Below are 20817 nucleotides of genomic sequence, written 5' to 3'. Positions count from 1 at the left end.
TTTAAATATGCCTATTTTCTGTACTTTGTTTATCAACTTATTAATGAGAGATTTAAAGAGAGAAGGATGATAACTGAGAGGCAGTCGCTGAAAAAACAACAAACAGACAATCCAAAACAAAACAAAAAAGAGGCATGGGGGTGTAAATTGGTCCAGCCTCTGTGGAGAGCAGTCTGGAGAACTCTCACAAGGCTAGACATGGACCTTCCATATGACCTTGTGTGGTCTTAAAGGGGGTGGGAAGGCACAGGACTTTGGTCGAGGGTGCTAGACTTATACACACCCTGTCTGTGAAACTATGCTCCTGAAATCTTACAATTTGGTTACCCACCATTCAATCAGCAGCAATAAAAGATATCAAAATAACTCTTTTCAGCCATCAGGTTCCAGATGCTAGCAGGATGCCAGCCGGGCTTCCCTGGGCAGACGATCCCACCAATATGTCCTGGAGCTCCACTTCCCCAGACCTCTGCCCCACTAAGGAAAGAGAGAGAGGCAGGCTGGGAGTATGGATCCACCTGTCAACACCCATGTTCAGTGTGGAAGCAATTACAGAAGCCAGACCTTCCATCTTCTGCATCCCACAATGACTTTGGCTCCATACTCCCGGAGGGTTAAAGAATAGGAAAGCTATTAGGGGAGGCGATGGGATACAGCGTTCTGGTAGTGGGAAGAGTGTGGCGTTGTACCACTTTTATCCTATGGTCTTCTCAATGTTTCCATTTTATAAATAAAAATTTTAAAAGCATACCATAATAATAAACAAAGGACACTCAGCAGGGAACAGGAAACTCCCCATAGCAGTCCCACCCCAGAGCCACACAGAAGCCCTGCCCCAGACCTCTGGAGCCCAGGGCCCACCCAAGCCCCCAGCTGCAATCCTCACCCACTGGCCCCACCAGGGCTCTCCACACCCTCACAAAGCAAAAAGCACCCCAAGGTGCTCTCCAGAGCCAGACACCCACCCAGAGCCCCACTGACCTGCTGGTGCACGTGCTCTCAAGGCCGCAGGCAAGTCAGGAAAGCACCGAGTCTCAACTACTCAGTTCAGTCACGCAGCTCACGAGGTCTTCAGGGGCAGAGATGGTGGCCAACTTGCCCCATTCCTGGTATCTGTGGCCAGGCAGCAATGTCTTCTTGGGGTCAGCCATTTCAAAGCCTGCTGCCCTAACGCAGACCAAGCCTTGGTTCCTCTCCCGGGAAAGCTGAAGTCAGAGTTCAGTCACAACAGCCCCACTCACCTACCAATTGCAAACACCTGAACTCTGTCAGGGCTGAGCCTTTACAGTGTCCAAGGGGGTGGCGGCGACGGTGAAGAAGGTGGAGGCTGGGCTTGCATTCCTCAGTGTGCAGCTGCTCAGAAGCCAGCCGCTGATCCCCCTTCTTACAGGTTCCTTTGTGGGGGCTGGGGCTGGGACTGGACCATGACCCTCAGGGAGTTTCTTTTCTCCTCCTCTAGCAATCGTTCCTCCTTCTTTTCCTCTTTTTACAGAAGCTGCTCATCTCCGGTTTAAGGCTGAGCTGAACACTGAACCTGGAACTTCAGAGCCTGAGGCACCAAAGCCTTTTGCACACATTATGCAGTCCCCCAGCCCTGTGACTGGTCTTTATTCAAAGTCACTAATTTTCAACCATCTATTCTTATTATTTTGCCTCCAGTTATCACTGGGGCTTGGTGTCTGCACTATGAATCCACTGCTCCTGGAGGCCATTTTTTCCCTGTTGTTGCCCTTGTTGTTTATTGTTGTTGTTATTGTCATTGTTGCTGTTGTTATATAGGACAGAGAGAAATGGGGAGAGGAAGGGAAGACAGAGAGGGGGAGAGAAAGACAGACACAGACCTGCTTTACCACTTGTGTAGCGACCTCCATGCAGGTGGAGAGCCAGGGGCTCGAACTGGGATCCTTACTCTGGTCCTTGCGCTTCGCGCCATGTGCGCTTAACGTATGGTGCTACCGCCCGGCCCTCATTAAGATTTTATTTTATTTAGCAATGGGGCGGGGATAATGAGCCTGGCTCCCCTCTACACTGAAGAAAACATTTGTACAGGGGCTGGGAAGGGGCAGACCCAGCAGAGTATGCATGTTACCATGTGCAAGGACCCGCCAGAAGCCCCCGGTTCCCACCTGCAGGGGAGAAGCTCCAGCAGTGGTGAAGCAGTGCTACAGGTCTCTTCCCTCCTCCAGTCACCTTTCCACCCCTGCTAACTCCCTCTTCCCTCTCGGTTTCTCTCTGTCTCTATCCAATACATAAATAAATCATATTTAAAATAATAATAATAATAAGGGGCCGGGTGGTGGCGCACTTGGCTCAGCGCGCAGGTTACAGTGCGCAAGGACCCGGGTTCAAACCCCCAGTCCCCACCTGCAGGGAGAAAGCTTCGCAAGTGGTGAAGCAGGGCTGCAGGTGTCTGTCTGTCTCTCTCTCTCTCTATCTTCCCCTTCCCTCTCAGTTTCCGGCACATGACCCAGGGTAGGTCCTGGTCCCCACTACACTGAAGGGAGCTGCAATGCTGATTTCTCTGTCCTTTTGTCCCTCTGTCTTTCAATAAGAAAAAGTCCACCTGCAAGAATGATGTCCCAGTGGTCAAGCAAACAAACAAAAACAAAACACTATCTTCATTAAAATTACTTAAAGTAGAATTTCTAAAAGAGGTCAGAGAAGTGGCTCAGTGGTAAAGCCTGTTCCTCATATGAGTAAGATCCTGGATTCAATCACCAGCACTACATTAAAAACAAGAAAAGTGTGGTCTGGGAGATGGTGCCATGGATACAGCATTGGGCTCTCAAGGATGAGGTCCCAAGTTCAATCCCTGGTAGCACATGTACCAGAGTGATGTCAGGTTTTTTTTTTTCTCTCTCTCCTCCTACCTTTCAAAGAAAAAAAGAAAATCTTTTAAAAATATTTATTTATTTATTCCTTTTGTGGCCCTTGTTTTATTATTGCAGTTATTATTGTTGTTGTTATTGATGTCATCCTTGTTGAATAGGACAGAGAGAAATGGAGAGAGGAGGGAAAGACAGAGAGGGGGAGAGAAAGACAGACACCTGCAGACCTGCTTCACGGCCTGTGAAACAACTCCCCTGTAGGTGGGGAGCCAGGGGCTCGAACCGGATAAATAAAATCTTAAACGAACAAGAAGACCAAGAGATACTAAAATAAATAGAATGTCATGAGATAGGGAGCAAGCATCATGGTTTTGCAAAAAAAAAAAAAAAAAAAAAAAAAAGTGTTTCACACCTGAGGCTCTGAGGTTCCAAGTTTAATTCCTAGCAACACAAATAACCCAGAACTGAAATAAATAAAATTAAGGGCTGGAGCGAGAGCATTATGGTTATGCAAATGAATTTCAAACCTAAGGTTCTAAGATCCCAGATTAAGTCTCCAACACCATTATAAATCAGAGCTGAGACTTGGGATTCACCCTGAGAGGAAACTCCCCAGTGCAAGTTCAATTCCTGGATCCTTACTATTCTGCTGCAGTAAGCGGGACAGGGGGTTGGGGGTTGGAGGGCAGACTCTTATAGATATGGAGCAAAATTCATTGTGTCTTTATTGGCAGTTAGATATAAAAGTCAAAGAAAGCATGGTCCGGGAGGTGGCACAGTGATAAAACTTTGTACTCTCAAGCATTAGTTTGATTCCGGGCAGCACATGTGCCATAGTGATGTCTGGTTCTTTCTCTCTCCTCCTATCTTTCTCATAAATAAATAAAATCTTAAAAAAAAAAAAAAACTCAAAGAATGCTGCTTATGCAGGTCAATAAAATTTTTGGTTCCATTATGGAAAAGGTGTGACTTTGGGTGACGGGCTGCTCCTGAACGTCCTAAGATGAAAGAATTTGTTCTTCCTTCGTTGTTGTTTTTTTTTTTTTTTTGATTTTTTAAAAATTTACTTTATTATTGGTTAGAGACAGAGAGAAATTGGAGGGGAGGGGGAAACAGAGGGAGAGAGACACCTGCACTCTACTTCACTACTTGTGAAGCTTTCCCCCTGCAGTTGGGGACCAGGGGCTTGAACCCATTTCCTTGCACGGTGTATGTAATATGTGTGCTTAACCAGGAGTGTTATCGCCTGGCCCCCTCTTCCTTCATTTAAAAAAAGAAATAATTTTATTAGGGGAAATAATGGTTTATAGGACAGTTGTTGGCACAATGGTACAATTTCTTTTATAAAAAAACTTTTCTCGGGTGGAGGGTAGATAGCATAATCTATGTTATGCAAACAGACTCTCATGCCTGAGGCTCCAAAGTCCCAGGTTCAATCCCCTGCATTATCATAAGCAAGAACTGAGCAGCGCTCTGATAAAAAAAAATTCTCGGGGACCAGGCAGTGGTGCACCTGCATGCACATATTCCAGTGCACAAGGACCAAGGTTCAAGCCCCTGTTCCCCCACCTGTAGGGGGAAAGTTTTACAAGTGGTGAAGCAGGGCTGCAGGTGTCTTTCTGTTTCCTTCTCTATCTCCCTCTCCCCTCTCAATTTCTCTTTCTATCCAATAATAAATAAATAAAAAATATTTTAAAACTATAGTTTTTTCTGCCTTTATTTACTAGTTTATCTATTAATGAGAGATGGTGGAGAACCACTGTATCAAGATTATCACTCAATAAGGGCAACAAAAAGGGAAAATGATTAAGTAAATATTTTTTAAAAAAAGATTATCACTTTGGCACATGTGATGCCAGGGACTGAGGCCAGGATCCCTTGTCTGAAAGTCCAACGTACCCATTGTGCCACTTCCAGGGCCATGAATTTCTTCTTTTTTTTAATTAATATTTATTTATTCCCTTTTGTTGCCCTTGTTGTTTTATTGTTGTAGTTATTATTGTGGTTGTTACTGATGTCATCATTGTTGGACAGGACAGAGAGAAATGGGGAGAGGAGGGAAAGACAGAGAGGGAGAGAAAGACAGACACCTGCAGACCTGCTTCACTGGCTGTGAAGTGACTCCCCTGCAAGTGGGGAGCCAGGGGCTCGAACCGGGATCCTTAGGCAGGTCCTTGTGCTTTGCGCCACATGCACTTAACCCACTGCACTACTGCCCGACTCCCCCCCCCCCCTTTTTTTTTTTGAACCAGGATCCTTACTCTGGTCCTTGAGCTTTGCGCCATGTGCACTTAACCCACTGTGCTCAGCCCAACCCCTGCAAGTCTCAAATTTCACGATCACTTGCACTACTTGAAGATTCCTCACACTCATTTCCTTCCTTTCCTATGTGCAGCATAACAAGTGTGCTACCTACTCTGTGGGGATGCAGAAAACCTACTCAATGGTCTGCTTAGCTATTGAAGATGGTGACAAAACCGACAAAACCAAGATCTCAAAGAAGCTTTCCTTTCTGAGTTGGGGCACCAACAAGAACAGACAAAATCCGCCAGCACCTTGTGTCTTCCGTCAGTGGGCGTCACCAGACCTCAGATCAAGAAGAAGCTCCCTTCTCCTTTCAGCCTCCTGACCTCTGACAGTTCTCTGTACTAAGGCAAGGAAACAGAAATGTTCCGATCCTGGATATTTAGGTCTTGATTAGACTGTTGCATCTGTACAGCCAGGGTTGGGATATTTCTCAACATTCTAACATACTCAAATCTCAACTTCCTGGGCAAAATCATTAATATGCTAAGTCTGTATGAATGAAAGTTCCAGGAAACCTCTAGAAATTGGGGGAAACAGGGGGTCGGGCAGTGGCACAATGGGTTAAGCGCATGTGGCGCAAAAGCGCAGGGACCAGCGTAAGGATCCCGGTTCGAGCCCCCGGCTCCCCACCTGCAGGAGTCGCTTCACAGGCGGTGAAGCAGGTCTGCAGGTGTCTATCTTTCTCTCCCGTTCTCTGTCTTCCCCTCCTCTCTCCATTTCTCTCTGTCCTATCCAACAACGAATTGTGTCAACAAGGGCAATGATAATAACCACAACGAAGCTACAACAAGGGCAACAAAAAGGGGGGAAAAATGGCCTCCAGGAGCGGTGGATTCATGGTGCAGGCAGCGAGCCCAGCAATAACCCTGGAAGAGGAAAAAAAAAAAAAAAAAGAAATTGGGGGAAACAAATTCATTCAAGGAAAGCCACCACAGTGCTGCAAGTTATTTATTCCATAAAGTATTGTAAAAAGAATATGACTTTTTCCTCCCCAGGAAACCACATAGCTGTGGATATTGGAGTTGCCAAGGAATGAACCGAGGACCTCTCACATGTGAAGTCCTATGTGCTACCACTCTGTTATATTCCCTAGTCTGAAAAAAAATAGCCACTTTTTTAATACCTAAAATGTCTTAGTTGTTATGAAAGCTTCATGGTGTTTCTCTGTAATTACCCCATTTGTTATAATTCCTACATTTGAGCAACAGAACATTCCCTAACTCAGAATTAAAACGACCCTAAATTAAGGCACTTTGGAGGATGACGACAGACTTAGAAACTGTTCCTAAAAGCTGCTTCCTAGTATAAAATACATAGTACAAAAGCTATTTCCTGACAAAGTTCAGTGCCAAGCTCCATTTGACTTTTCAGAGTGAAATTCTGACTATTTTGCTTCTAAGTTGGATGATACTGTGATTCTAGTAAGATTCACCATTGACAAAGGACAGGCTATGTATCACTGAAATCTTAAGTTTTGAGAATTAATAATAACTTATTTCCTATTGTGCAGTATCAAAAGGGAAAGTATATTCACTATTTTTAGAGTTATCTTTTGTATAAATATTTAAATAAACACATTTGCCAGACAATGTTTTTTTTCTCCAGTTCCCTTCTTCAAATGGTGCTATTAATGTTTCTATTGTGTTTGATTTCAACACTTTGATCACTAACACTTCAAAAATAGCACCTACAGAGCTTTCAGTTCATCTTCTATTTGAACACATCTTTTATTGGATAGAGACAGCCAGAAATCAAGAGGGAAGGGGGAGTAGAGAGGAAGAGAGACAGAGAGACACCTGCAGCCCTGCTTCACCACTAGTGAAGCTTTCTCCCCTGCAGATGGGGACCAGGACTCGATCCTGGGTCCTTGCGCATTGTAGCATGTGCACTCAACCAGGTGCGCCACCACCCAGCCCCATGAACACATCTTTAATTGTACTCATTTACTTTGTTGTTATAAGGAGGGCCTTACTGCTTTGTTTTTTTTTCCCCTTCCAGATAGATAAACACATAGCACTGAAGTTTCCTCCAGTGTGGTGAGGACGGGGTTTGAACTTGTACATCAAAAAACAGGCACATTATCTAGGTGAACTGCTTTGCTGGTCTTACATTTATCTTATTTAAAAAAAACTTAATTATCTTTACTTATTATTATTATTTTTAATATTTATTTTATTTATTTATTCCCTTTTGTTGCCCTTGTTGATATCTTTACTTATTTACTGGACAGAGAAGATGGATACAGAATCGAGAGGGAGGGAGATACCTGCAGCACTGCTTCACCACTTGCAAAGTTTTCCTCCTGCAGGTGGGGACCAGGGGCTTGAACTCAGGTCCTTGCACTCAACCAGGTGCAGAACCATCCAGCCAACTCTCTTTGACCCTGCCATGTATCACCCCACAGTGGTGGCATAAACAAATTATTTTCCTTCTATACTATATCCTTTTATACTAGGCTGCTAAATTCTTAAAAAGGAATTCCAGACTCCAGGTTCTCTGTGTTCAGAAGCCATAACTAGTGATTAGAAACAAACTGTAGCAACCAGGAAGGGAGGGAGTGAGGAAGGAAGGAAGGAAGGAAGGAAGGAAATAAATAAAAAGGCAGTGGGGCTGTTTATTTACACTGGCAGCAGTCCTCCAAGCACAGGTATATTGAAACCAGCCCTGAAGAACAGTGGCTTTGTAACCAGGAACAAGGGGCTTAGGGAACACAGTGCTTCATTGTCGGTTTGTTTCCCTTAGACAATCACAACCACCACGGGGCAATCTGAGAAGCTCTTTTCCAAGATACAAGTAGGTCAAGGTCACACAACACAATCCGCCCAAGCTGGCTTTTTGCTGTGTCCGTAGAGTCATTAATTAAATAGACTCGCTTGGGAACATCTCTACCAGCCCTCTCCAAGCTAACAAAATCTTGTAGCTCACTTGGATAGTGCACTGCTTTGCAGTGTATGAGACCAAGTCTGAGCCTGGCCTCCACCACACTGAAGGAGACTTTGGTGTTGTGGCCTCTCACCACACACACACACTCTCTCTCTCTGCCTCTTTGTATCTATCTCTGTCTGAGAAAGTCATCACAGAGCCATGAGACCCCAGTGATCACACACACACTCACACACACACACACACACACACACACACTTCAATATCCCAGGCAGGACAACCAGCTCCATTCAGACATCACCTCTTCTTTCATTAGTTGCTGTAAGAGGGAATCTTTTCTTTTCTTTTCTCTTTTTTTAAACCAGACCATTGCTCAGCTCTGGTGTATGGTGGTGCTGGGACTAGAACCTGAGACATGAGTCTTTTGCATAACCATTATACTATCTCCCAGGTCAGAGAAATTGTTCTTCTTGGTTTTTAAATATGAAGTGGAAAAGAAGGTCCTGGAGCTGGTGGTCTCCAGCGGGAAATGAAGTCCAGGCCAGGAGAAGAGCTGTCACCTGGGCTGTGTGAAGAAGGTGTGGATCTGTTGTGCTGCTGCCTGTCCAACTACCGGCTCCAGGTCTCGGACAGAAGCATTGCTCAGCTGCTGGATACTTGGGAACTTCTGAAGCAGCAGAGGAGCTTTGACTTTTCCAACTCCTGAGATCTGTTGCACAGTTCTGAGGAGGGATGGCTCGGATATCTGAGCCCGCTTATTCCTAAGGAAAGGGTTACTACTGGGTTCTTTGACTTGTTCTTGAACCTGAGGCAAAAAAAAAAAAAGTTTAAGTATACGAGCGCCCTCTAGAGGACTGGCAGTTTTAAACATTCATAGAAATTTCATCTTAAGTGTTTTCAATTATAATAAATCTTACAATTTTTTTTTAGCTTTTTAAAAATATATTTAGGGATTCATGAGGTAGCGCGGTGGGTTAAGCGCACATAGCACAGAGTGTAATAACCTGCATAAGGGTCCTGGCTCAAGCCCCCGGCTCCCCACCTGCAGGAGAGTCGCTTCACAGGCGGTGAAGCAGGTCTGCAGGTGTCTCTCTTTCTCTCCCCCTCTCTGTCTTCCCTTCCTCTCTCCATTTCTCTCTGGCCTATCCAATGACGACATCAATAACAACAACAATAAAACAACAAAGGCAACAAAAGGGAATAAATAAATATAAAAAGTTATATTTAATGGATAGAGACAGAGAGAAATTGAGAGGGGGAAGAGGAGAAATAGAGAAGGGGACAGATATGCCCTAGTTCACCACTTGTGAAGCTTTCCCCTGCAGATGGGGAACACTGGCTTGAACCTGCATCCTTGTGCACTGTAATGTGTGTGCTTAACCAGGTACTCTACTACCTGGCCCCAACAATTTTTTTTCTTTTTTTCTTAATATTTATTTATTTATTCTCTTTTGTTGCCCTTGTTTTTATTGTTGTGGTTATTATTGTTGTTATTGATGTCGTTGTTGATAGGACAGAGAGAAATGGAGAGAGGAGGGGAAGACAGAGAGGGGAAGAGAAACGCAGAAAGACAACGCCTGTGAAGTGACTCCCCTCCCCAGTTCGAGCCCCTAACTCCCCACCGGCATGGAGGTCATTTCACAAGCAGTGAAGCAGGTCTGCAGGTGTCTATCTTTCTCTCCCCCTCACTGCCCTCCCCTCCTGATTTATCTGTCTTATCCAACAACAACAGCAATAATAACAACAACAAGGGCAACAAAAGGAAAAAAACAGACTTAAAGAGCAGTGGATTTGTAGTGCAGGCACCAAGCCCCAGCAAAAACCCTGGAGGCAAAAAAAAAAAAATGACTTAGAAACATTTGCATTTCCAGTATGCTTAGGATGAACCCAAAAAACAATGAAGAACTCAAACATGTTCCTACGGTCCAGTCAGAAGTTATATTAACAGAGCTAACAGCATTAATATCAAGAGAAGTTAGGGGTTGCGGGGAGTGGAGCACCTCATAGGGCATACGTTATAACACTCAAGGCCCCAGGTTTAAGTCCCCATCTGTGTGTGTATGTGGAAGGGGTTGTACTTCATCAGTGGGGAAGCAATGTTGCAGGTATCTCTCTCTTCTCCTATCACCTCCTGCCCTCTCAATTTCCCCATAAAGATATAAACAAAAATCACAAAATACATACTAAAAATAAAAAAGAAGTTAGGAATAGTGAAGCAAGGAATGTGGTGATCTGTGACTCACATAGGGCTGGCTCCAATTCTAATTAGGGTCTCAGCCCTGTATGTTTCAAGAAAGAGAGAACCAGAATATCACTCAGGCACACGAGATGCTAGGAATTAAACTCTGTGTTGGTATCTTCTAATTCTGCTTTTAAAAACCCCTTCTGTTTCATTTGGTTTAAATCCTCCCTGCTTAACACTATTCTATTTACATAACCTCTGTTAACAAGCACCACCTTCCCTCCAGGGCATTGGTGGTTTAGTGGTAGAATTCTCACCTGCTCCACCCCCTCTCCTTGCCACACCCTGATCCTCTCCTTGTCACACTCTGATTTCACCAGTCACTTTTCTCTCCACCCTCTCTCTATGTCACATCCTGTTTCCACCCTACTTGGCAAGTATATATAAAGACAGCATTGTGAGTTTTAGGGTACTTTAGTTTAGTTTAGTTTAGTTTAGCTTGGTATAGATTGCGCTGCGTCCTGCATGAATAAAGAGATACTGCGTACAACCCAGCCATGAGTACCTGGTCGTCTGTTACCCGCCGGTGAAGCCAGCCCGTGAAGCCAGCCCGTCGAAAACAACATAGCCTGGCGAAAACAACAACTCTGGACCTTATGCTTTCAGGTCCAGAATTATACTACTGTGCCACCTCTTAGGAAGCACACAGGGATTATTAATTAGATTGTATAGATGGATGGAAAGTATAACAAAAGTCAGCTGACAGTCTGTCCCTAAGACCAGGCTCCTGGAAGTGCAGGAATCAGTACTTACTAGTTGGATAATGAGGCAGGATGCTTCCATCTGGCTGGCTACTGGAAGTAACACCATTCCCAGGTCCAGAACAGTAAACTTCTGCATGGCCGAGAAGTACTGTTCACTCATTTGAGTTTTTTCAACTATTACAATGCCTTGAAGATTGCTGGACTTCAAAGAGAGAGAGAGAAAAAAAGTCAAGAAAACAGTAAATTGTCTTGTAACAAAATACTGATTACCTTTCCAGGTTAAGAAAGCCAACGCTTCAATAGTGCCTGGAAACGGCCAATAGTTTCTTCGATTCGGTACTTACATTTCTAACCCGAACAAGCCTCTTTCGATAGCTATTTCCTGCGACCAGTTCAGCTTCAGTAACAAACAGAATGCAGGATCTGCTCGACAGGTAAAAATCTACAGGTGTCAGGTCATCCTCAAAAACGAGCTTAATTTTCCCTTAAAACACAGACAAGGTAACGAGTGAGTTTTAGAGTAAAAGTTTAAGTAGGTTAAAAAAATAAAATTAAAAAGGTGAAAGCAGGGAGCAAGCCACCGACCTTGCATGCCCTGTGCCAGCTCGGAGCCGCGCCACTTCTCATTGGCTACAATGTGCCCAAAAGGTACGTGCACGGGGCCTATGCCACCCGGGGCTGCCCTTTCCATGGGTTCAATGGGTAAAAGGCAAGATGACACTGAAGTGCCCTCTCCTGTGCACCGCCTCACATTCCACTCCAAGTGAGGGGCTTTCGCGGTGTCCTTGAGAAGACTGAATTCCTTTCTGTCCTGATTGCCACGTCCCCTCTTTCCGTCACCTGCCTGGCCCCTGACAGCCCAGCTAGATCCAGTCCGGGGCGGGGTGGGTGCAAACCAGCCAGACTCCTAGTTCAGTGCCAACCAGGGATCGGGGTGGCCCTGAACGGCTGCACGCTTCTTCTGGGGTCCCTCCAGCGATCTCTGCCAGTCCTTCATCTTGCCCGCCTTCCAGCTCCCAGTGCGCCTGATAAGCCAGGGCCCCGGAGATAGACAGATGACTTCACCAATCAGGTAACAGATAGGTCTCCGGGTTTCCTCCCGGGAGAGAATTTGAATGGAACCGCTGGTTGCCAACGCTACGAGTGTAAAGTAAAGTCAGCTCTGATTGGTCAGACGGAAATCCTAGCCAATGGTGGACGTGGCTGTTGCTAAGTGCTGGGGGTTGGGGGGAGAGTAAAGCGTCTGGGACCCGGCCCCCGAGAGGGGTGGGGCTTTAGGGGGTGGCGGGTCCCTGCTCAGTAGTCGCCTGGCAGACCATCCGCCCAGGGGTAGAAGCCCCTGCACCCCGGGCTAAGATGCTGCTGAGCTTCCCGAGACGCCGCAGGGACCAGTTTGTAAGTGCATCGCCGCCGGCTGCGCGCTGGCCCGCGAGCTCGGAGCTCGGAGCTCGGGAGCAGGGGGATTGGGCCTGAGACAGAGGCAGAGCAATAGCCCCGGAGGAAATGGCTTAGCTTTTGAGAACCCCAGATTTTTCTTTCTGTGTCTCTCTTTTTTTTTTTTTGTTGGTTTTGTTTTGTTTTTACCAAAGCACTGCTCAGCCCTGGCTTATGGTGGTGCAGGGAATTGAACCTGGGACTTTGAAGCCTCAGGCATGAGAGCTGTGTGCATAACCATTATGCTATCTACCCCCGCCCCTTTTTTCTCTTTAAAATATTTTTTTTACTGTTCTTTATTTATTTGTTATTTTTAATATTTATTTATTCCCACTTGTTGCCGTTATTATTTTATTGTTGTAGTCGTTGTTAGATAAGACATAAATGAAAAGAGGAGGGGAAGACAGAGAGGGGGAGAGACAGAGAGACACCTACAGCCTTGCTTCACCACTCATGAAGCTTTTCCCCTGCAGGTGGAGACCAGGGTCTTGAACCTGTGTCCTTGCGCACTGTAATGTGTGCGCTTAACCAGGTGCACCACCGCCTGGCTCCTAAAACAATTGTTTAAACATTTACTGGGCAGGGGTAGATAGCATAATGGTCATGCTAAGAGTCTCATGCCTGAGGCTCCAGGTTCAGCCCCCCCTCCGCCCCCTCACCATAAACTAGAGCTATGCAGTGCTCTGGTTAAAAACAAGTAAAAGTTAGTATTGTTTGTTTTGATTGGAGATCGAGAGAAGTTGCGAGGGAAGGGGAAACTAGAGAGAGACAGAGACCTGCAGCACTTCTTCACTACTGGTGAAGCTACTCCCCCGCAGGTGGGAACTGGGGGCTTGAACTCGGGTGCTTGTACATTGTTGTGTGTATGCTCTACCAGGGAGGGGAGCCATCACCTGACCCCAAATATTTATTTATGCAGGAGAGAGAAGCAGAGAACCAGAACACCACTGTGGCACATGTAGTGCTGGGGGTGGGGGGTGGTGGTGGTATTGAACTCAGGACCTCATATTTGAGAGTCCAACAAGTTATCCACTGCCACCTCTTGGGTCATAGAGAATCCCAGGTTTTTTTGTGAACTGAAAAAAAATCCACTGCCCCAGGGTCAGCCTCAATTAGGCAGGACTCACCCTGTCTTGCCTGCACCATTCATGCTGACTGGGGTGAGTTCACTGGCAAACACTAGAAGAAGAAGAAGAAGGAGAAGAAGGAGAAGAAGGAGAAGGAGAAGAAGTTCACTTTTCGCTGCTGAGTAGTGAACTGAGTGAAGTCACTGCTGGAACACCGCAAGGAGGCCTTGATTACTTGAGTCCTCCATCCATAGATCTGAACCCCTGAAAATATCTGGCAGGTGGGAGTCAAGTGGTAGCGCAGTGGGTTACCTGCAGTTGGTGCAAAGCGCAAGGACCGGCATAAGGATCCCAGTTCAAGCCCCTGGCTCCCCACCTGCAGGAGGGTTGCTTCACAAGTGGTGAAGCAGGTCTGCAGGTGTCTGTCTTTCTCTCCCCCTCTCTGTCTTCCCCTCCTCTCAATTTTTCTCTCTGTCCTATCCAACAACGACGACATCGATAACAAGAATAATAACTACAACAATAATACAACAAGGGCAACAAAATGTAATAGATAAATATTTTAAAATATATGTCTAGCATGTATTTCTGCCCCCACCCACACCACACCACACCCACCACAGGGCTTCATCATCTGTCTGGATTACAGCTGCAGGTGCTCAAAGTCTTTGTAGATTTGTATTTATGCATTAATGAAAGAGGGAAGAGAGAGAGTCAGAGCATCACTTTGGCATATGAGATGCCTGGGGTGGAACTCAGGGCCTCAAGCTTTTAATTACAACACTCCAGCCACTGTACCACCTTCCAGGTGTCAGGATTTATTATTACTTTTTAAAACATCTATATAGTGTCTGGGGGGGTGGCACAGCTAGATGGAGCAAGCATTGGACGTGCAGTGGGTAAGTGCTGGGCTTGAAAATAGGAGGTCCTGAGTTCAATTCCTGGCCTTGTTTGTTCCAGAACAGTGCTCTGGTGTTCTTTCTCTCTCTCTCTCCTCACTCTCTCTCTCTCCCCCCCCACTCTGTTTCATTAATAAATAAATGTGTTGGGAATCGGGCAGTAGCGCAGTGGGTTAAGCGCATATGGCATGAAGCACAAGGGCCAGAGGAAGGATCCTGGTTCAAGCCCCCCAGCTCCCTGGGGAGTCGCTTCACAGGCAGTAAGGCATGTTTGCAGGTGTCTATCTTTCTCTCCCCCTCTCTGTCTTCACCTCCCTTCTCAATTTCCCTCTGTCCTGTCCAACAACAACAATAATAGTAACAACAACAAGGGCAACAAAAGGGGAAAAAATGGCCTCCAGGAGTGGTGGGTTCGTCATGCAGGCACCAAGCCCCAGCGATAACCCTGGAGGCAAAAAAAAGTCTGGTGAAGCAGTACCCAACGCCCAGCCACATCTGTTCAGCATAACAGTGTCCTCACTGCCCTCTTTCCCAACCCTGGTTTCTGACTCTGTCATTAGGATGACTCCCCATACACACCCTCAACTTTCTTCTCCCATCTCCCTCTTCCATACTTGCCTGACAACCCACTCCCCTCGACCCACAGCCAGGTCTCCATAAATGTGTCATCTGAAACACAGAGAAAGATAAGGATGCCTCTGAACTCTAGTTTATTTATTTGTTTTACTGCCAGGGTTCCTGCCTGCATGGTTCCACCCTTTTTCTTTCTCATCTTTCTTTCTTTTATGCTTCCTTCCTTCCTTCCTTCCTTTTCTTTTCTTTTTTAAAAGTTTTTATTATCTTTATTTATTTGCTAGAGCCAGCCAGAAATTGAGAGGGAAGGGGGAGACAGAGAGGGAGAGAGACAGACACCCGCAGCACTGCTTCACCACTTGTGAAACTTTCCCACTGCAATTGGGAACCAGGGGCTTGAACTCGGGTCCTTGCGCACTGTAACATGTGCACTCACCCAGTTGCACCACCACCTTCCCCCGCCCTTTCTTTCTCTTTTTAAGATTTTATTTATTGTAAGAAAGCTAGGAGGAGAGAGAGAAAGAACCAGACATCACTCTGGTACATGTGCTGCCAGGGATTGAACTCGGACCTCTTGCTTGAGAGTCCTCTCTATTTTTGTTTTTGTTTTTCCCTAGATACCAAGTGAGAACATCTCTCTCTCTCTCACGCACGCGCGCGCGCACACAGACACACACACATACACATACCTTTCCCTTTGCTTGGTGTTCTGTGGTGTTGGGGCTCAAACCTGGGTCTTCATGCATGGTAGATTTGTCTCTTATCAGGTGAGCTCTGTCCCACTTCTCCCCAATTCTGTCTTAAATCTAGATCAGGAAGCATGTCTGATTTGGCTTCCCTTGCTCAGTCCTATACTGTGGAAGCAGAGTTTTGTTGGCTCAGCTTGTTAATTGAGTTTTATTGCATTGTTGAGTTCCTGCCGTGTGCCAGAGCTCATATTTGATTGACAGCTTATGGCTATAGTCTTGGGAGACCAGACGGGCCCGTAAATCACCTAGCACAAAATAGTAGGGCTGGAACTACTGTAGAAATTGCTTCCCCTCAGGAAGCAACAGTAAAACTCACTCTGGAGACCTGGACTGGCCTTTGGAGAGTTAGGAAAAAAATCCTGGTTGGAGAAGACATGTCTGAACACTAAAGTAATTTCAGTGGATGTTCCTTACTAAGCCACCTTAGTCTTCAGTGGACAGGGGAGGTAGCTCAGTAGAGGTAGCATAGGTAGAATCCAGGTGGCACATACAGAAGGCCCTGAGTTCAATCCCTGCTACTGCATTAAAAACAAATGGGGAGTTGGACCGTAGCAGAGCATAAGGCGCAGACAGGCGTAAGGATCCCGGTTCGAGTTCCCGGCTCCCCACCTGCAGGGGAGTCGCTTCACAGGCAGTGAAGCAGGTCTGCAGGTGTCTATCTTTCTCTCCTCCTCTCTGTCTTCCTTCTCTCTCCATTTCTCTCTGTCCTATCCAACAATGACAACATCAATAACAACAACTACAATAAAACAACAAGGGCAACAAAAGGGAATAAATAAATAAAATAAATATTAAAGAAAAGTTTAAAAAAATTAATTAAATAAAAACAAAAAGGGGGGGATGGTGTGGTTCTCTGCTCCACACCTCACTCCCAGTCTTTCTCATGTTAATAAATAAATCTTAAGATAATAATAATAATCTCAAGTGTCAGCCATCCTTACTCTTCCCTCAACTCCACAGTTCTGTCTACCCCATCCCAGGAGCCTCTCTGGTTCTACAAACAGAAGCACTTTGTTATTACTATTATTTTGTTTGTTTGCTTTAAATTTTTTATTTATAAAATGGAAATATTGACAAGACTAGGTTAAGAGGGGTACATTTCCACACAATGCCCACTCCCAGAGCTTCCTATCCAAACCCTTCCCTTGATAGCTTTCTTATTTTTTATCCCTCTGGGAATATGGACCCAGGATGCAGAAGGTGGGATGCAGAAGGTGGAAGGTCTGGCTTCTGTAATTGCTTCCCCGTTGATCATGGGCGTTGGCAAATCAATCCATACTCCCAGCCTGTCACTCTTTTCCTAGTCGGGCAGGCGTCTGGGGAGGTGAGGCTCCAGGACACATTGGTGGGGTCCTCTGCCCAAGGAAGTCAGTCAGGTTGGCATCATGCTATCATATGGAACCTGGTGGCTGAAAAAGAGTTAAGATATAATGCAGAATAAATTGTTGACTAATCATGAACATTATTATTATTATTATTTTACCAGAGCACTGCTCAGCTCTGGTGGTGCAGGAGATTCAACCTAGGACCTGGGAGCCTCAGATTTGTGAGTCTGTTTTGCATAGCCACCATGCTATCTTCCTTGCCCAAGTACTTGTTATTTCCAGAATAACACTGTGAGTGGTATCTGGCATCATTCTGTTGTTCACATTTTTCCTTCCTAGAATGTACTTCCTCACATTTCTCACTCATGGGAACAGGGGCTGTCTTGGAAGCCCCAGACTGAACGTCCTTCACAGCAGCATGAGTGGTCCCTAAGCAAGTCTTCAGACCTGAAGGGGCCTTTTTCTCCTTGGGTCACTGCAACACTGAGTCTTTGCCTCTCCCTTGGCACATCCTATAATTCTGTGTTATAAACGAAGTATGTAGGGGGCTGGGCGGTGGCACACCCAGTTGAGCGCACATAGTACCAAGCGCAAGGGTCCGCGCAAGGACTGGGTTCAAACTCCCGCTTCCCATGGGCAGCAGGGACACTTCACGAGTGGTGAAGCAGGTCTACGGGTGTCTACTTTTCTCTATCTCCCTCTCTATCTCCCCCTCCTCTCTTAATTTCTCTCTCTCCTATCCAATAAAACTGGAAGAAGAAAAAATGGCCGCCAGGAGCGGTGGATTTATAGTGCTGGCACCAAAGCCCAGTGATATCTCTGGTGGCAATAAAAAAATAATAAATAAGGGAGTCAGGCAGTAACACAGTGGGTTAAGCGCAAGGACCGGCATAAGGATCCCGGTTCGAGCCCCCGGCTCCCCACCTGCAGGGGAGTCGCTTCACAGGCGGTGAAGCAGGTTTGCAGGTGTCTTTCTCTCCCTCCTCTGTCTTCCCCTCCTCTCTCCATTTCTGTCCTATCCAACAACGACAACATCAATAACAACAATAATAACTACAACAATAAAACAAGGGCAACAAAAAGGAATACATAAATATTAAAATAATAATAAATAAACAAGGTATGTGGATGCCGTCCCTCTGTGTTCACCCTCCTCGAGGATGGCAACAGGGTTTCCTCATTGCTATTAGGGCCTTTTCCCTTTAGTAAGGATATATAAGTAGCCAGTGCTTAGAAAGCAAAGATTGGGCTGCATTCAGAAACTTGACTCCCAGTTGCCCAACTCAGGGGTTTCTGACTTTGATCCGTGTAGAAATGAGTTTTGCTACTCTGCATCTGTGAGAGAACTAAAGAGAACTTCCAGTGGTTTCTCTCACAGACGCAGAGTAGCAGAACTCATCAAAGTGCTAATGATAGAATTCCAAGGCTGATGAACACCCGATGGTTGCCAGTGGACTGGGAAATAGTTCAGTTGGTAGAGCATCCCAAGGACCAAAATAAGGATTTTTTTTTCCGGGGTCGGGGAGGGGACAGGATGGAGAGAAATTGGGAGGGAAGTGGGAGATAGAGAAAGAGAAACGCAACACTGCTTCACCGCTCTTGAAGCTTCCCTCTTGCAAGTGGGGACCAGGGACTTGAACCTGGATTTTTTCACATGGTATTGTCTGCACTCCACCCAGCTCCCCAAATAATTCTTTAAAAGAACAAAAAAGAGGGAGTCAGGAGGTAGCACAGAAGGCTAAGCACACATGGCACGAAGCACAAGGACCTCGTAAGGATCCCGGTTCAAGCTCTGGGCTCCCCACCTGCGGAGGGGGGGGTTGTTGCTTCAAAGGGGGTGTTGCTTCACAGGCGGTGTAGCAGGTCTACAGGAGTCTATCTTTCTCCCCGCCTCTCTGTCGTCCCCTCCTCTCTCCATTTCTCTCTGTCCTATCTAACAATGATGACATCAATAACAATAATAATAACTACAACAATAAAAAAACCAACAAGGGCAACAAAAGGGAAAATAAATAAATAAATAAATATAAAAAACATAAAACAAAAAAGAAGCTTGCCTGCTCTTAGAAAGTATGCATTTGTAGGGAGTGGAAGGAGAGTAGATCGTGGAGGGCAGTACTGTGAGGTACCTGGAGGCACTAGAGGGTGACTTAGCAGTGACATTCCAGGAGGATGAGATGGGGGATTGCCCTGGCACTTCCTAGGGGTAGGAGATAGCCTGGGGTGGGGTGTGGGGGAGCTGGATCCCCGGAGCTCCCCTTCTAGGGAGGCATGGTGGGAGGACCAGATGGGCCCATACACCCAGTGACTTTGCCTTGTTTGATTTGCACAGAAACACATCATCCATGGCCTTCTCCCTGCAGCCAGCATTGCCCCGAAGCCAGCAGTGCCCCGAACACCTCCTCCCCGCAGCCCCAGCCCCTCTCCAGAGAGACCAAGGTGAGTCTCAGATGAACAGGCACTGGGCTACCCTGTGCTCAGCCAGGAGATGATAGAATCTGACAAGAAAACAGTCTGTCCCTTTCAGGTGCCTGGAAGGCTCATATTTCTTAAACCAAATGCAGCTTGTGTTTTTCAAAACAGAAAGCTTTAAAGTCCAAGTATTTAGGTTGATCACATGCTTAAGGGCATTTGAACCATGTGTATCATTTCTTTTTATTTTTCTTTTGTGGATCTCAGCAGCCTTGCACTTGTGTAATTTTACTGTTCCCAGTCTGGCTTTTTCATTCAGATCTCTGGCAAGACAGACAGGCAGAGACCAAACTCAGTGCTGTAGCACCTCCTATGTGGTGTTGGGGCTTGAACCTTGACCACATACGTAGCAAGGCACATGCTCTACCAGGTGAGCTATCTCCCTGGCTTGTTTATTTATTTACTTAACATTGCCTGGGCTCCAATATCCCAGGCCAACTTTTTCAGATAGAAATAGAGAAAGAATCCAAAGGACAGTCCAACACTAATTCTAAGGGACATACGCACCCCTATGTTGCTAGCCATATTATTCACAGTAGCCAAAGAGTGGAAGCAGCTTAAATGTCCATCAACAGATGACTGTCTACAGAAGTTATGGGAGGGAACCAGACTGTGGCGCACCTGGTTGAGCGCAGCACATGTTACAGTGCACAAGCCCCCAGGCCCAACCTGCAGGGAGAAAGCTTTGTAAGTGGTGAAGCAGCGCTGCAGGTGTCTCTCCCTTTCTCTCTCCCTCTCTATCACCCCCCTTCCCTCTTGATTTCTGGCTGTCTATCCAATAAATAAATAAATAAAGATAGTAATTTTTTTCTTTTGCCTCCAGGATTATCTCTGGGGTTTAGTGCCTACACTACTAACCCACTGCTCCTGGCAGCCATTCCTCCCCCCCTTTTTTGTTGCTCTTGTTGTTCTTATTATTGTTATTGTTGTCATTGCTATTGTTGTTGTTGGACAGGACAGAGAGAAATGGGGAAGATAGACAGGGGGAGAGAAAGATAGACACCTGCAGACCTACTTCACCACTCACCTGGAGGTGGGGAGTTGGGGCTTGAACCGGGATCCTTGCACTGGTCCTTGCACTTTATACCATGTGCGCTTAACCCATTGTGCTACTGCCAAGCCCCCATAAAAAAATTATTTTTTTTAAAAAAGTTGTGGTCCAGGAGGTGGTGCAGTGGCTAAGGCATTAGACTCTCAAGCATGAGGTCCTGAGTTCAATCCCCTGCAGCACATGTACCAGAGTGATGTCTGATTCTTTCTTTCTCTCTCTCTCTCTCTGTCTCTCTCTTTCTCTTATCTTTCTCATTAATAAATAAATAAAATCTTTTTTAAAA

General features: G+C 45.9%; 2 protein-coding genes across 5 annotated transcripts in view; one reads left to right on the top strand and one right to left on the bottom strand.

The window, feature by feature from the left end:
- Window positions 1-7729: 7729 nt before the first annotated feature.
- FAAP24 (FA core complex associated protein 24) lies at window positions 7730-11967 on the bottom strand. Its single transcript, XM_007539465.3, has 4 exons — window positions 11550-11967; window positions 11309-11448; window positions 11014-11166; window positions 7730-8823 (listed from the first exon to the last, which is right to left on the bottom strand). Exons 1-4 carry the CDS (start codon window positions 11653-11655, stop codon window positions 8575-8577), a joined length of 648 nt encoding a protein of 215 aa, XP_007539527.2. The 5' UTR covers window positions 11656-11967; the 3' UTR covers window positions 7730-8574.
- Window positions 11968-12213: 246 nt separating this feature from the next.
- CEP89 (centrosomal protein 89) overlaps window positions 12214-20817 on the top strand; it is a 67811-nt gene continuing 59207 nt past the window's right edge. For all 4 annotated transcript variants that reach the window (XM_060185674.1, XM_060185673.1, XM_060185671.1 and 1 more), the window contains exons 1-2: window positions 12214-12359; window positions 19344-19450. In XM_060185674.1, coding sequence (XP_060041657.1) covers window positions 12321-12359; window positions 19344-19450 — 146 coding nt within the window. In that variant the 5' untranslated portion in view covers window positions 12214-12320. The remainder of the gene's footprint in view (window positions 12360-19343; window positions 19451-20817) is intronic.

The sequence above is a fragment of the Erinaceus europaeus genome, chromosome 2 (genome assembly GCF_950295315.1).
Source record: "Erinaceus europaeus chromosome 2, mEriEur2.1, whole genome shotgun sequence".
Lineage (NCBI taxonomy): Eukaryota > Metazoa > Chordata > Mammalia > Eulipotyphla > Erinaceidae > Erinaceus > Erinaceus europaeus.
This window is presented reverse-complemented; position numbering and strand designations above follow the sequence as displayed.